Raw genomic sequence first — 14,159 nt, 5'->3', positions numbered from 1 at the left:
GCCCGCGGGGGGCTCCTCCCTCTTGTCGTTGTGTGCCTTCTGGCCCTCCTCTTCTCCCCCCCCTCCGTCTCCCCGCTGTGCCTGCCCGGGCTGTTCTCCTCCTCGTTCGTTCTGTCTCGTGCTTGGCCTCCCGGCCCGGCGACATCTGGTCAGTAAAACTAAAATAACGCCGATTAGAACATTTGCCTGGTTGTGTAAATTTACTTCTGGTAGCCTTCCTAGCTCGTTCCGTCCCTAATAAGTAACCATCTTGTAAAACTCTCCCCTACCCCACCCCTATAGGGACTTAGGAGTAATGGCGGGAACCACCCCCGCCCCGCTCCCCCATCCTGCAACCACGCCCTAAGGCATTGTTCCTAAGCGTACAAAAAGTACTAAAGCATCGCACGAGCTAAAAATCAAGTTGAACAAGACTCGAAGTTGTCATCTCAAAACTGTTATCTTTATTTTACAAGTGAGCAGTGAAAACTTGCACGGCAAAAAGTAGTTTTCCATCCCTAAAAATACCTAAAAGCCTAAAGAACTACTGCTACAAAAATTAAGATGTTCTTATTCTTGAAATTCACCATTTTCCGTGGTATGTAAGCAAATGAAGGTACTTAAAAGTTTTTAACACACACTTTAGGCAGACGGATTCCGCTGAAATTTCGAGCAATAAGTGCAAAACCTAATTACCAACATTCTACTTATAGCATGGTAGAATTTTGTATACTGTTTAAAACATCTCACTATAATTCATTTGTCTAATTGACCCCGCTATGAGACTCTAAAGTATCTCAAAAAAATTAACGTCAAACCACGTAAAAAAGCTTAAACGTGTGTTATTTTCTTTTTGAACCGCCCTGAAACGTCCACTTTAACTATAATATATAGAACTTTAAATTCGTTTTTCTCTCGTGGGGTCAGCATAAGAGTTAACAATGCGATAAATTCTTCTTAATTGATCCTGCTATGACCTCTTTTTGGTAACTTTATTTTGCCTTTATTGCTCGATTGTTAAGCGGAAGCCGTCTCAAAGTTAATATGTTTAACGAGCGTTCAGTTGCTTACGTATTGTGCATAAGTTTAGTCGTACTAAAAATAATGATACTATTTAATGTTGTTGACAGTTGGCACTGTAGTGAGAAACCAACCAATTTTTTAACTATGGTTGGTCACTACAGTTCAACCCAATACCTTTACACTATCATCAGTGGTTTATAGTTAAATCTAAACTTTTTAAAGTTGCTACATTACACCCCTCTGTAACAGACCCAGTGGAATCTGAAAAAAGTCACTGGGTTGGCCAATTTCCCACTGGGCTGGCTTATTTGTGCTCGTTTCTAAAATAAGTTTATTCGACATAAGTCACAACGCACAGCAATGGGGAAGCACACAAATGGGTGGGTAAAATCAAAATATTCGCTGGGTACCGGGGAGACTAAATTTTCACTGGGTAGGGGAAAATAATCCACTGGGTCGGGTTCCACTGGGTCTGTTACAGAGGGGTGTTACATTTGAATGATTATTTATGTGTGATATGTTATATATACATGACATACATTCTAGCTATTAGTTGTCATTAAGGTCGGCACACGAGGCGTCAGGTCGCTGCAACATGTTGCCTCGTGTGACATGGTGCATTTTTGCGACAATCTTTGTCGCTGCGATCATTTGCACGAATTCAAACCGGTTTGAATTTGTTGGACTGATCGCAGCACACGCTGCGCGTTGTCGCAGCGTGTGCACACTTCTACTTCTTCCAAATTCGCTGCGTGTGCACCGAACGAGCGCCTTGTCGCAGCGACGTGTTTTGAAAGAATACACACGGAGCGACTTGTCGCAGAGACCTGTCGCTACGACTTGTCGCCTAGTGTGTCCCGACCTTTATATTTTGCTTAAATTGCTTAAATTGTCCTTTAAAGTGCTGAGAGTTTCTGTTATGGTTGTAAAGTGGCTGTATCAATCCCCGCAAATTGTGGTGATTCTTCAATTAAAAAAAATGCCCCAAACTTTTTTTTGCCAAAAAACTGGATCATTTTCTCCTGCTTTCCGCAAAAAGAGTAAAACATGAATTTACAACCTATAACAGAAGCTCTTAGCTATAAACAGTTTGCATGCAACAAACTACAAATCTACATCCCGCAAACTGCCGTTAGTAATAAATAAATTTCTCGCATAGCGAGATTCTTGTTAGTGCTTTACAAATGTGAATTGCATTTCTTATATCGACCCTCCACGTATACCCCCACCCACCCCAATAGCCAATTCCTCCCCAACCCTCTCCCCCCAAAGTAATGGTATAATGGTAGTGGTATATCCCCAGGCCTCTGGGCATAAAGAAATCGGGGCTAAGTTGCTTGTAAGGGTATTTACTCTCGTAATTTTCTTATACTGTATCTTAAAATTAACAGTGAAAGGTGAACTACAATCTTAGTTCACTTAATTCCCAGATTAAGGACTGTGCAATAATTAAGAGGGTGTATTAAAAAAGAGAATTTAAGGATATATAAGAAAAGTCAAATCCTTCTAAAACTAAATTTTAAGTTTCTCCCTCTTTACCAGAAGAAAAAAGTTCCTTTATTTTCTGTCATAACTTCAGGGGGAGGGAGCTTCCCCTTGTACTTGTACGGGTAGGGGCTTTCTATAATCTATAGAAATGTAGTATAGGTGATAAAATAGGACCAGCGCGGCGCTCAAAACAATGAAAGGTGCACTGCTATTTAAAGTGGCACTACCCTCTGAATTGCCATGCGCTGTTCTGTACTGGAATCAATGCATTTTCTACGGCTCACTCAAGCCGTCGCAATCAACAGATATCTTGACGAAGATCGTATCTTCCTTAAGGTAATTTCGGGTTTCGATTTCCTCGTGTTTGGCAAACTTAGCTCCTCCGAAGCTGGCGTTCTTTTCCAGCTTGGGCCGGCCAAGGAATGGTTCATTCTCTGGACAGGGATTCGGCTTGATGCTAAACTTAATATGTTTCCTCTGCGTGTGGTCCTCGTCTTGATCCAGGAGGTAGAAGGTGACTCGGTAGTCAAACGGCCATTTCAGCAAACTGTCGAACGCACCTGAAACAGAACGAGAAATGTCAAGTGAATTACATAAAAATAAATAAATAAATTGAGATTATTTTATGAGGGTTGCACAAAGCAGTCTTGTGACTGACAAACTTGTAGCCCTCGGATTCTCGATCGAATTAAATTTTAGAAGTGCTGGTTTTTGTGGAGGGAGAAAAACCTTACTGACTTGGAAAAAATCCTTCGGAGCAAGGACGAGAACCAACAACAAACTCAACCCTCATACGACGCCATACAAGGGGCTTGTTATTCGAGGGAACAAATTTTCGGAATAAACTTTGCGTTTCAAAAATGTTTGGGCCTACATTTGGAAGAGATGTTGCGTCTGAAAATTTATATGTGCATAGAAGTATCCAGCATGGTAAAACTCTCCAAACTAATAATAAAGCAGTTTTCAATAAGTGTCTAAAAACCAAAAACCAAAGTAGTCACTCTAGCCAATCACAAAGAACACAATCAATTCAGTAAATCAATCACAACTCGAAGTAAATACATGTAGCCGGCACGAATCGCGGAAAAAGGTGCGCAAGCGAATCACGATTGGTTTTAGTTTTAGTTCTGATTGGTTGAGAAAGTGGTGCGAGAATTTTAAGCCAATCACTTAGCGTAGTAAAGCAAAACCAATGCAAACGCGAATAATTTCGACACTCAAGTGAAAACCGCTCTATGAAGCACAAAATAAATTCATTCTACAGTCGTAAATAAACATCACAAGTTGGGTGTACTAACAACATTAAAACATAAAACATAAAAAAAACTTACTTATAGGGTGCTTTTAATCTGATGAAGAGGAACTAAAATGTTATCGGAAGGATTTTTTTTTGTATTTTTTAGTGTCGGGGTTTATTTTCGAGAGGACTCTTGTCTTAATTGGGGGGCATTTATTATCGGAATCTTGTAGTATTTCCTGCGTACGGTAGTTGTTTTTACATATGTAACTGGACCGTCTATACACTTTGGGCGGTACCCCTGTCTTAATTCCACCAGTGACCACCTGTCAATCGTTCCTCACCTTTCAACACACTGATAAACACAGACATATGCGTTCCTTTTCCTTTGCCATCACCGTTCAAACAAACTGAGGCGCACAGGCGGTATCCGTGCTTGCTGGTCGTGAATGTCGGGCTAAACAGCGTGTCCCCATTTCCCGCCTTTGCCTCTTTCAATTTGCGCGTGTAATCCTCGATTCGCCAGATGAGCTGACTGTTTGCGATCTTTTCTAGATCCCCAACACGTTTGTCCTGCGCTTTGATGAGGTCAGCCTGTTCTCTAAGCGTGACTTCGTGTTTGTTCAAATTCTCGTCAAGCTCAGTTATCTTCGTAAAGATTGCCTTTACGTGCTCGATCATGTTGCTTTTGTAATGCTTTGGCATTTTTTCTCGACTGCACTGTAAGAGAAAAGAGAGTAAAGGTAAATCGTAACGTGGGAAGAAAAATTTTCTCGCCACAAGGAAACGCGCTCACGTTTCTGTTTGGACCGTTCGGGAGGTGCCGCCGATAAATATATTAATTTTTTAATGGGGGGAAATTGTTTAAAATTTTCCCCCCACAAGGAAGCACGCTAACGAAATGACCCGTGATTGGACCGTTTAAAAAGAGGTCGCACGCTAATTGGTTTACGTGTCAAGAGTAAAATCACATCAGTTACCAATGGTGGGAAATGGAATCTCCGTATTTTCCCGCCACTAACGGGCGCGTCTACGAAGTCTTCCATGATTGCACCATTTGAGTAAGGCCGTAAGCTAATTAGTTACTGATAAGAAAAGACAGCACTAACCCTATGTGTGCAACCAATGCATTCAAATTCACAGATCATCTTCGTCTTGGGACAAACCTCCTCGATGTGTTGGTCCAGCTGAGGAAAAGTAAAGAGCATATGTTTGAGTGCATTGAGTGTCAACTTTCTTTTGGGGCTTGTTAGGGTGGTGATAAGATCGTGGTTAAGGGGACTGTGTCACGGATTTCAGCCAAATTGAGGCATGGAAAATGGCCATAAAACTCGGTGAAATATAAAAATAACCACTTAAAACAGTGAAGGAACATTTCAATAACACAGCAAATACAATGAAGGTACGAATAGCCAAAAGTGACGAAGATTAAAATGTACTGCGATGTGGGGTTTTTTAAAAGTAAATCTTGTTTGCGTTTATTTTTAAATTATAACGCCCAGGAGACACATTTGGTTGTAATAAAGCTATGGTTTTGTCATTTTGATCCATAGAAGTTATTTCTTTGCAAACATTAAGTTTCACAATGAGCATTTGGCAAAACGTATTAAAATAAACTTAATTCAGCCGTGACACAATAGTTCAGATGAGTTTGTGGTTAAGTTCGTGATACAAGTATAAAAATGAAATAAATACCTCATCTCGAGGAATCTCCAGCTTCTTGTCGCATTTGTTGGGACATGGTAACGGCAGTTTGGGACACTCATCTGCCAGATGTGCCTGGAAAACAAGTAACAGGAATCAATCAAAAGTCTTTGTATGCCGTTTTTTCCTCCCATGGGTGGAGGTGGGCATACACGACTCAAATTTAGATAGGTGTGTACAACTGAGAAACTGAGAGCAAATATTTTTACGATCAGTTGAGTTTACTATGTGCTGTAATGACACGGTTTATTGTGACGTATTTGGAAATTATTGTGACGCTGTCTCGATTTGTTTTATGGAACAACACGGCAAATTTACCGGCGAATCAGATCGAAAATCAGTACAAACTCGCGCGCTCGTGTGATAGCTTATAAGATCGCATCTTTTCCCAGTTGAAGCCGACAAACGAGTGGGAAATTTCGTCTTAAATGTTCCAGCTGACTTTCACAACTCACAGAAGTCTGTTTTTGGAAAAGGCACGTTTTCCGAAAATTGCCTTACGTTGCATTACAAGGGGGAGCAGGGATGACGCAGTGGTGTTAGCGCTCGCCCCCCCGTGGGGGGGGGGTACTCCCATAAATTTCGGATAGGGGTGTGCCGCCAAGGTTCTTAAACCCTGACCCTATTTAAGGATAAAGAAAGCGAAAATTGATACCCTATTTAAGGCCCAAAACCGAAAAATGACACCCTATTCAAGGGGAGGAGAAGCATTCCGTGACGACCCAAATAACGGCTAACCGCGCACGGCAAGACACAAATCTTTATAAAATCGCTTTACTAATAGCTGAACAGAAAATTCAGTTTTAAGATACCTTTTTTCGTTTAGCTGGGCGTTTATTTTAGCTAATAAAATTTAGGTACCCTATCTAAGGATCACGCCGGGAACACATTGTCAAAAGGAGCAAAAATGATACCCTATTTAAGGACTGAGAACCTCAAAAACCATACCCTATCGGGCGGCACATACCTATATAGGCCACATATGGTAGTACCCCCCCCGGGCGCTCGCCTCCCACCAACGTGGTCCGGGTTCGATTCCCCGGCCGGCGTCATATGTGGGTTTTACAAGTTACGTTATTTTCATGGTCAAAATTCGCAACGACTATAACTTTCGACAAATAAGGGCTCTAAAATTCTCCCAGTTGCTATGAAAAAAAGTTTGTCCTTGTTTGGCTGTTTTTAGATATTGAAATTTCCTTACCTTTTTGTCCTCTCTGAGATGTCTGTCATCGCAGTATGGACATGCGATGATCTTCTTCGGGCAGTCTTTGTCCAGATGTTTCTGCAGAAATCTCTTTTGAAATTTAGCGCCACAGTCGTTCATACAAAGGACTTCTGCGTACTCGCAATTCGAGTTCACGTGATCCTGAAATAAAGATAGTGTGTTTTAGCAGTCATACCCATTAAAAAAAAACCATTTTTATAACTACATTGGTAAGGCCTTGTTCACACTAGTGACAGCGACATAACGCATGGACATAACAACACTAAAAAAAAAGTTCAGGTTTTTCCTTCTGTTGTTATGTTTATTTATGTCATTATGTTCCAACTACGTCGTTATGTTATGTTGTTCACACTGGTGACATAAAACATCAACGTGAGGTGCTTACCGCATTTACTCGATTAAACGCCGCCCTCGAATAAACGCCGCATCATCATGCGGCGTTTATTCAAATTGTAGACTCAAACAGCAAATGCAGTAATTATCAAGTTTGAGCAAGCCTAAAACTAACTATTTTCCTTGATTGAAACAATGTTTTAAGATATTGAAAATGACTTTTGAGACAAGCAATACTCCATGTCCCTGTTTTTAAAGTACAATTGTTCAGTTACCATGCTATTCTTTGCAAGAAATAAATTGTATTTTAATTAAACGCCGCCCTCGAATAGCGAAATATTTAATAAACGCCGTGGCGTTTATTCGAATAAATTCGGTATTTGCATTTGCGTGACCTTGCCGTTATGTCGTTATGTCGCTAGTGTGAACCAGGCCTAACGCCATTAGGGAGGTGAGAGATATAAACACAGCAAATGACCACTGTTAGATCTACCTCTGTATTAAATCACTACTAAGTTTAGAACCCATGCATGCGATAAAGTAACGAAATTTTTCATTAGGTCACTCCATAAACTTCAAACTGGTACCCTTGATTTGCAAATAAAATTTGAAAGGTGAGGATGAAAGGTGACGTTTGTTTCAATATATTCTAGTTTTCTTTCTTTATATCCACTCTGTTTATTTTTGACCGCTTTAGCCGTCAGGATCAGTTTGCCGTCTATATTTTACATTTTAACTAAGTTACTGAACCAGGTCTTCAATAGATCCTGCACCACTCATCGGTTTGTCGCTGTGATATTGTAGTTTTTTTATTATATTTCTTAAAAACGCATCACTGTGCACGCAGTGCGTGCCTACATTTCGTCCTTCAGCTCGTTTTATCGTTTTTGAAGGAAGCTTAGTTTTCCTTGATAGCCCTCCAGGCGCTCGGCAGGTTATTTCACCGTTTAGCCTCAATATATCTCACTGATTTTATGATTAAGGTTGTGTTGGGCTTGGGTAAGACGAAACAGTTCTTGCGTCTCAGGCCATATCTACTGTGATATTTCTGGAAATGATCTTGTATACCAGGAACCCAAGGGAGCAGTTCTATCAAATACTGTGAAAACTAGCAAGAAAGCAAAGGCCTCCATTTCAAGTGTTTTTGTCGAGTAGCCGCGCTTTTTCTTTAAATAAACGTCACAGAGCGCAGTTTTTAAGCTTGAGAAGGGGGCAAAATGGAAGCGATAATCATATCTGACGTTTTTACTTTATTGTTTTTTCTTTTGACATTTGATGGCATTTAATTTTCCTCTCAATCTCCAACGAATAAACACTTCACATGGGTTCTCATAAGACAAGGTAAAGCCATCAAAACAAACAAACAAATGGCACTCAGACTCGATTAAGCTCCTAAACCACAGCTATATATAGAGAGAATATGTTACGGAACCGTAGAAATTACAGTTGCTCTAAAAATGCAAGCGAAGATAGAAAAATATAAACTCTTCTAAAAATAACTAGTTGAACAATAAACCTTTTTCGTCATCGCCGCTTATTTTCAAAATATTTGCTATTTTTCTTCGATCCCACGGTTTGCGTTGCCGAATTTTTAATACCACCGCCGGTGCCACAAAATCGGCTTAATGGCGTTCCCAGGCATTTTAAGAAAACAATGTGTAATTTATAAATTTGAAACAATAGGATAAGAAAACCGAAAATGAAGATGAAATTACAGCCCACGCGGGCTATTTTCTTACGAGAACAGGTGTTTATATTGTTATTTGGCGGATCATGTCAAAGCTTTTAGGATAGCTTCGCCGAGGGATGCTATATTTATTTCAGCGCCGTAAACCTTGTTTTTGTTTGCGTGAATAGGGGCCAAATTTTGCATTTCTGAAAAACTCATTTTATCCCAATTTTCTTAGAACTGAAGGAACTAATAAAAAGGAGAAAAATTTCGTAAGATTTTTGAGAATCACTTTTTGATCTGTCGCAAGCGTCTCTTTTCCAACAAAGCATTTACATGTGTGATATTCTGTTTCGAATCCACAAAGGAAGTCATATACCATGATTAGTTTGTTATCTTTTCTTAAGTAGCACTTTCATTCACCCATCATTATTAAGAAAAAAAAGTACATTATAACAGATGATAAAACTCACGAATGCAAAAAGCCGAACGAGAGCAAGAGTGGATGGCAAACAAACCACTGTTTTTAAACAGCAAATGACAAGTTTGCGCGCACGCAAGAAAGAAACTTTATTAAAAATATGAGTCTCAGATATCTCAATATTTCCCACGCTTTGATAAAAATGCTTTAAGTAAGTGTTTTACAATTAGAGCGATTCTTCACCCCTGAAGAAATATTATTGGCTAGAATTAGAGAAACAATCTTCACGGTTTACCTGGAAATTTTGAAACTCTCCTTCCCATTTGCAGCCCCACTCGTTGTTTTTGCACTTGATATCGAGTGCCAAGATATCGTTGTTAAATGCTTTGTCCACGTAGGCCTGTCAAAATAAGAGATCAAAATTAACATCTTCTAGTAAAGTGCCAAATCAAGCTCTTCTGAATGGATAACAGATGTAAATTTGACCAAATAGGGGATATGTACGCATGAGGACTTAGTATTTTCTAGGTGGTCAGTTTCTCTGTTGATACATGTATTGAAAACACGATCGAAGATAGACTTTTTAAGTGCAACAAGCCAACACAATATTAATTCGAGATTAAATAGAATGGTTCATGTTTTATAGCTAAATTTTGGGCGTTGGTACACTACAAGTGCCGGATAAAAAGGGAATTTTTCGTGCCGACATAATCCGTAATTTTGTCGCGCGACAAACTGCACGAAACGTTAACTAGTGTAACAGCGCTTTTTAAGCGGAGTTTCAAAAAAACACTTTCATTCTTGATCGATAAATATAGATCAAATAGTTATGCGTTCGTATAAGCTAGACTTTCCCAATCAAAGTAAGTTTGATTCATACAACAGAAAATGCAGCTTTTTGCAGTGTTGAAAAACATGAAAAAGGGTGTTGATTCGTCAGCAGTGTTTCCGTGCGAAACACAATTTTTTCCCCACCCATCACTCCAAAACCTTTGTTTGTAAATGACAGAGACACCTTGTTGAGGTCTATTGCTATGAACAGTTTTCCTAATAACTAAAGGTGTGAAATGACAAAAACGGAAAACTTTCTTTTTGATTCTAGAGGCTTTTGTGCCGAAAGCAACTACATCTTACACCTCGCTTTTTCTGCGTCAATTTATTTTATAGCGATTTCTCGGCTTAATCAGTTTTATAAAAAACAAGTTTCAAAACGGTACAAAGTCAGATTGATATTCTTTGCCTTTGATAGCAGAATAAATTTAAAGATAAGTACCATATTTTATAAGAGACGAAAATAACGCTTAATATTTAAACATTTACGGCCTTTACATACATCATCTTTGTTGATTGGTGTTTGATCCACTGGGCAGCGAGGCTCAACCCTACGAGGAAACAACAATAAAAAGTTACAAATTTAAGACAATGAAGCCTTTATTTATAGAGGAAAACTAAATGGCCGAGAATGGCAAAGATGATCAAGATATGATTTAGTTTTAAGCCTTAGAACTAAATGGATCTGAAATTGCATAAATTTGAGTTTTATTTGTTTATCAAGCGTCTGAGAGAAGCACGCAGGAGGAGAAATTAATTACGCTTTGCATCGAAACCAGAAGTCAATTTACCCATAAACCCATTTCAATGCTACGAATATAAAATTAACAAAAACAATTTCCATTTGGCCTTAACGACAAATTTAACCATGATAAAATAGAAAGCAACATTGTTTTCAGTTTCTCTTTACTTCAATCGTTTGAATTCTATTAATTTACAATTGAATTAAAACAACGAGCATTTAGGGTTTTCATTCCTTGCGGCTATAAAACCCATTTAAGTTCCTCGTTCGAGATCGAAATTAACGTGCGAAAAATGGCTACAATTCCCCCGATCCAACTTAATAACCTCGCAATTCGCAGCTTTGTGGTAAAATTAAGCGCGCTTTAAATTTGACGCAAATAAAATAAACTGATGCAGTTTGCGCAATTTCTTGCATTTTTAATTTCGTCAGTACTGAAAAGATCGTTTAAAATGTAGTAGCTAAGTAATGGAAAAATTAATTGTCACAGGGTTTGTTAATTTCACAGGCCAATTTCAAGCCGAAATCGGCGAGGATTTAAAAACCAGTCGCTACGGCGAGCATTTTCTCGCCGTATGCCTTGACAGATTTTCTTGACAGATTTTAAATATGTGTTAAATTAAACTCAGATGAACGATATTTTAACAAAAAGTGCATCGCTTCTCGCAAAGCCAAAACAATACACCTTAACAACCTACCTTGCTAATTCAGGAAAGCAAGACGAACACACACGATGTCCACACTCCTTGAATTGAACCGGATAACGAAGGACGCTTTCGCAGATTGGACACTGGTACTTCTTCTCTAAAGGATACACAAATAATCGCATGTCCACCTTTTCCTTTTCCTGTAAGCTCGGAGCAGGACTTCCTCTACTGCTGCCTCGAGACCGGGCGCTGCCAGTTGGACTGTGATTCTGGTTTCCACCGGTCATGTTGTTATTTTCCTAAATATTCAAAAATCAACGTTAATCCACATTTTCAGTTCTCTTTGCACACGTCGATGTCGCGAAAATGGGAAACAAAACACTTTTAAGCGGCCGAGGAGAAGGACATAAACATTGCATGTGATATTCCGAACGCCTTTGTATAAAGATAGATGAAGGGTATTTGTTAGAAACTCTAGTGTTTTGCCAGTCAATCATCTACAATAAATAATTGAATAGAAACCTTTGCAATGAAATGATATCATTGGTTACAAATCGACAGTTGTTTCTGGAGCATCAATCAATGACGCTGGCTAAATGCAAAGCAGCGGGCGCCAAGGGTGATTCACTAACTGAATCTAAACGAACGCTAAATGGGAACTTCTTTAACACATTTGCTGCAAATTTAGATCTTCCTTTAGCCTTACGCGCAAAACAATGAAACAATATGCAAAGCTGGTCTTGATCAAGCCTGTACATTCGCTTTTTTGCGATGACGGTCAAAATGTTAATTTCCATGGAAACAAAATAATCTGAAAGTCTAATGACCTTTGATTGTTTAAAAACTGATAACCTTCATCGGCGGGAAACGGAACGAGTTACGCGCGTGGGGGATCAGATAATTCACTGGGGAGGCAGTTAGGGACAAAAGCAGTGAAAAATAAGGATATCCTGCAGAAATTTGAATGTACTCATGACATTTAAGTTTGTTTTTCGCCTCTCGGTTTGAGGTAACGATACATCTTCGTAGAGGCCTAAAATATTAAATGAAAACAAAAGAATTTACCGGGATGTTGCTAATCTTAAAATGCAAATGATCGAAGTGGGCAAAAATTGCTTTTGCTTTAGATATTATTTTTGTTTTGTTTTTAGTTTTTTTGTATCGTTCACTAAGAAGTTTGGCTTGTTTACTAGTTCATGATTTGTAGAAATGCTCTGTTTTGATACTGATTTTTGTAAGTTAAAGCTTTTAGCGCGTTGACAAAAAAAGACTATTTTTTTCAGTCCACAATGTTTTTGTTTCCTCCTAAGACTTTGTTTTTATTGCTCTCGAAAACAACTATATATTTTTAAAACAACCAGTTTGCAACTCGCAAAAAAACTTGGCTGGAAATCAATAAAGATGACATCTCAACAAAGGGAATCTACAGACGAAATGAAGTAATTTAAAAACCGTGCCACGAAAACAAAAATCTGCCAATTCAGTCATTTTGCAATGTGTCAGCATGCTTCCCTCTCCAAAAAGACTTTCGCATTCGCAACCATCAATTCATAATTGTTTATTTTGACATCTTCAGATCAATCCTTAACGATGAAACTATTATCTAACAGCTTGTATCAAAAGTACGTAAATTGCGCAAGATGTTCAAAGATCGACCCAAAGTTGTAATGAACTGTTTTAGCGACCGGGTAGCAATTCAAAACATTCAAAACACAGCAACCCTAAATGAAGTGACATTTCGCTCGTCGCGTGAATGAAATTTTGCCTGCGTACAGTATTGAGTTGACCTCACCCACAAGATGATTCATAGCTCGCGATCGTGCGTGCAACCTCACGATTTCCGCAATTTTGAAAACCGTTACTAGTAATTAACTTCCCTTAGACTATGAGCTATGGATTAAGGAAAGCGATGGGAGGATACAATCACAAATAAATGCCCAATTTTCTTACAATTCGTGGATAAATAGGCGTCTTCCAATGCCAGTCTTAGCCACCCTAACCTACAGAGTTTACACAATTTCCGCTTATAAAGTTCCGTGAAATTCCCCCGCGGGCACAAAATTGAAGATCATTTCAGCTGAAACCTGCAAATTTTTTTTGGCAGAAGAGCATAATTGCACCTCGATTTCGTTCAGAGAAATTATATCGTAGATTAAAAGCGCCGAGACAAAAAGACAAAAAAACCCGAATCAAGCTACTTAATTCCTAACGCGTTGAAGTTTATTTACATCGAAGTATAAAATATATCCGAATATTTTTATTGCACGGGAATTTTCATGAGTTAGCTATTCTTGACAAAGCCCAAAGTCAAGTCGCTCCGGACTAATAATTAAGCTCGTTTCGACTTCATTCTGTTAAAACAATTCCTTTAAAACTGAAATTAATAATTACCTACAATAATCGGCATAGACCTTTAGTTCTGAATAATTTTCGCGAGGAGATAAAACGAATATGCAATAAGTAAAAAGTTTAGCGTATCACTAACCTCGTTGTCGGGGTATTTCTCTCCATTTTGACCCGCGTTTCCGTTGATTTGTGGCGAGTCCTGCGTCGTCTTTACATTTTGGCTAGATCCAATGTCCGGCATCTTGTTAAACAACTCAAAAGATCGTAACTTCAGTCGGAAGATATCCGCGAGAAGTTAGCCGCGAACGCAACTTGTATAAACCCACTTAACCGCAGCATCACCTGCCTCCGGTTAACTTCTCCATTCTGACCAATCACAGCGCACGTACAATGCAGCGTTCACCTGCCGCTTTCAAACGTTCGCGGCTCGACCAATCACGCCTCGCGTTTTATTTAAGATTACGTATTTGTTGTCATGCCCAACAAAATAAACTGCGAGAGCAAATTTTCGCCG

The 14,159-nt window shown here is 39.1% G+C and overlaps 2 protein-coding genes across 3 annotated transcripts in view; one reads left to right on the top strand and one right to left on the bottom strand.

Moving 5' to 3' along the window:
• The window catches only part of LOC144647133 (uncharacterized), a 172,793-nt gene that overhangs the window by 87,252 nt on the left and 71,382 nt on the right, over positions 1–14,159 (top strand). The gene's annotated exons all lie outside the window — the stretch shown is intronic.
• Positions 421–13,987, bottom strand: LOC144647119 (TNF receptor-associated factor 4-like). 2 transcript variants are annotated; one of them, XR_013569529.1, is made up of 10 exons: positions 13,785–13,987; positions 11,351–11,598; positions 10,413–10,461; positions 9,375–9,479; positions 6,633–6,797; positions 5,423–5,506; positions 4,837–4,914; positions 4,072–4,447; positions 1,809–3,050; positions 421–1,548 (listed from the first exon to the last, which is right to left on the bottom strand). XR_013569529.1 is itself a non-coding variant. In XM_078506874.1 (9 exons), the coding sequence occupies exons 1-9, from the start codon at positions 13,884–13,886 to the stop codon at positions 2,764–2,766; spliced, it is 1,494 nt and encodes a 497-aa protein (XP_078363000.1). In that variant the 5' UTR covers positions 13,887–13,987; the 3' UTR covers positions 421–2,763. The 2 variants fall into 2 exon arrangements, 1 of the variants encoding a protein (XP_078363000.1); XM_078506874.1 differs by having other exon boundaries at positions 421–3,050.

This window comes from Oculina patagonica, chromosome 3, assembly GCF_052425735.1.
Source record: "Oculina patagonica isolate OP01 chromosome 3, crgOcupat, whole genome shotgun sequence".
Classification (NCBI taxonomy): Eukaryota; Metazoa; Cnidaria; class Anthozoa; order Scleractinia; family Oculinidae; genus Oculina; species Oculina patagonica.
The sequence above is the reverse complement of the archived record's forward strand: the minus strand, read 5'-3'. Positions and strand labels throughout refer to the sequence as shown.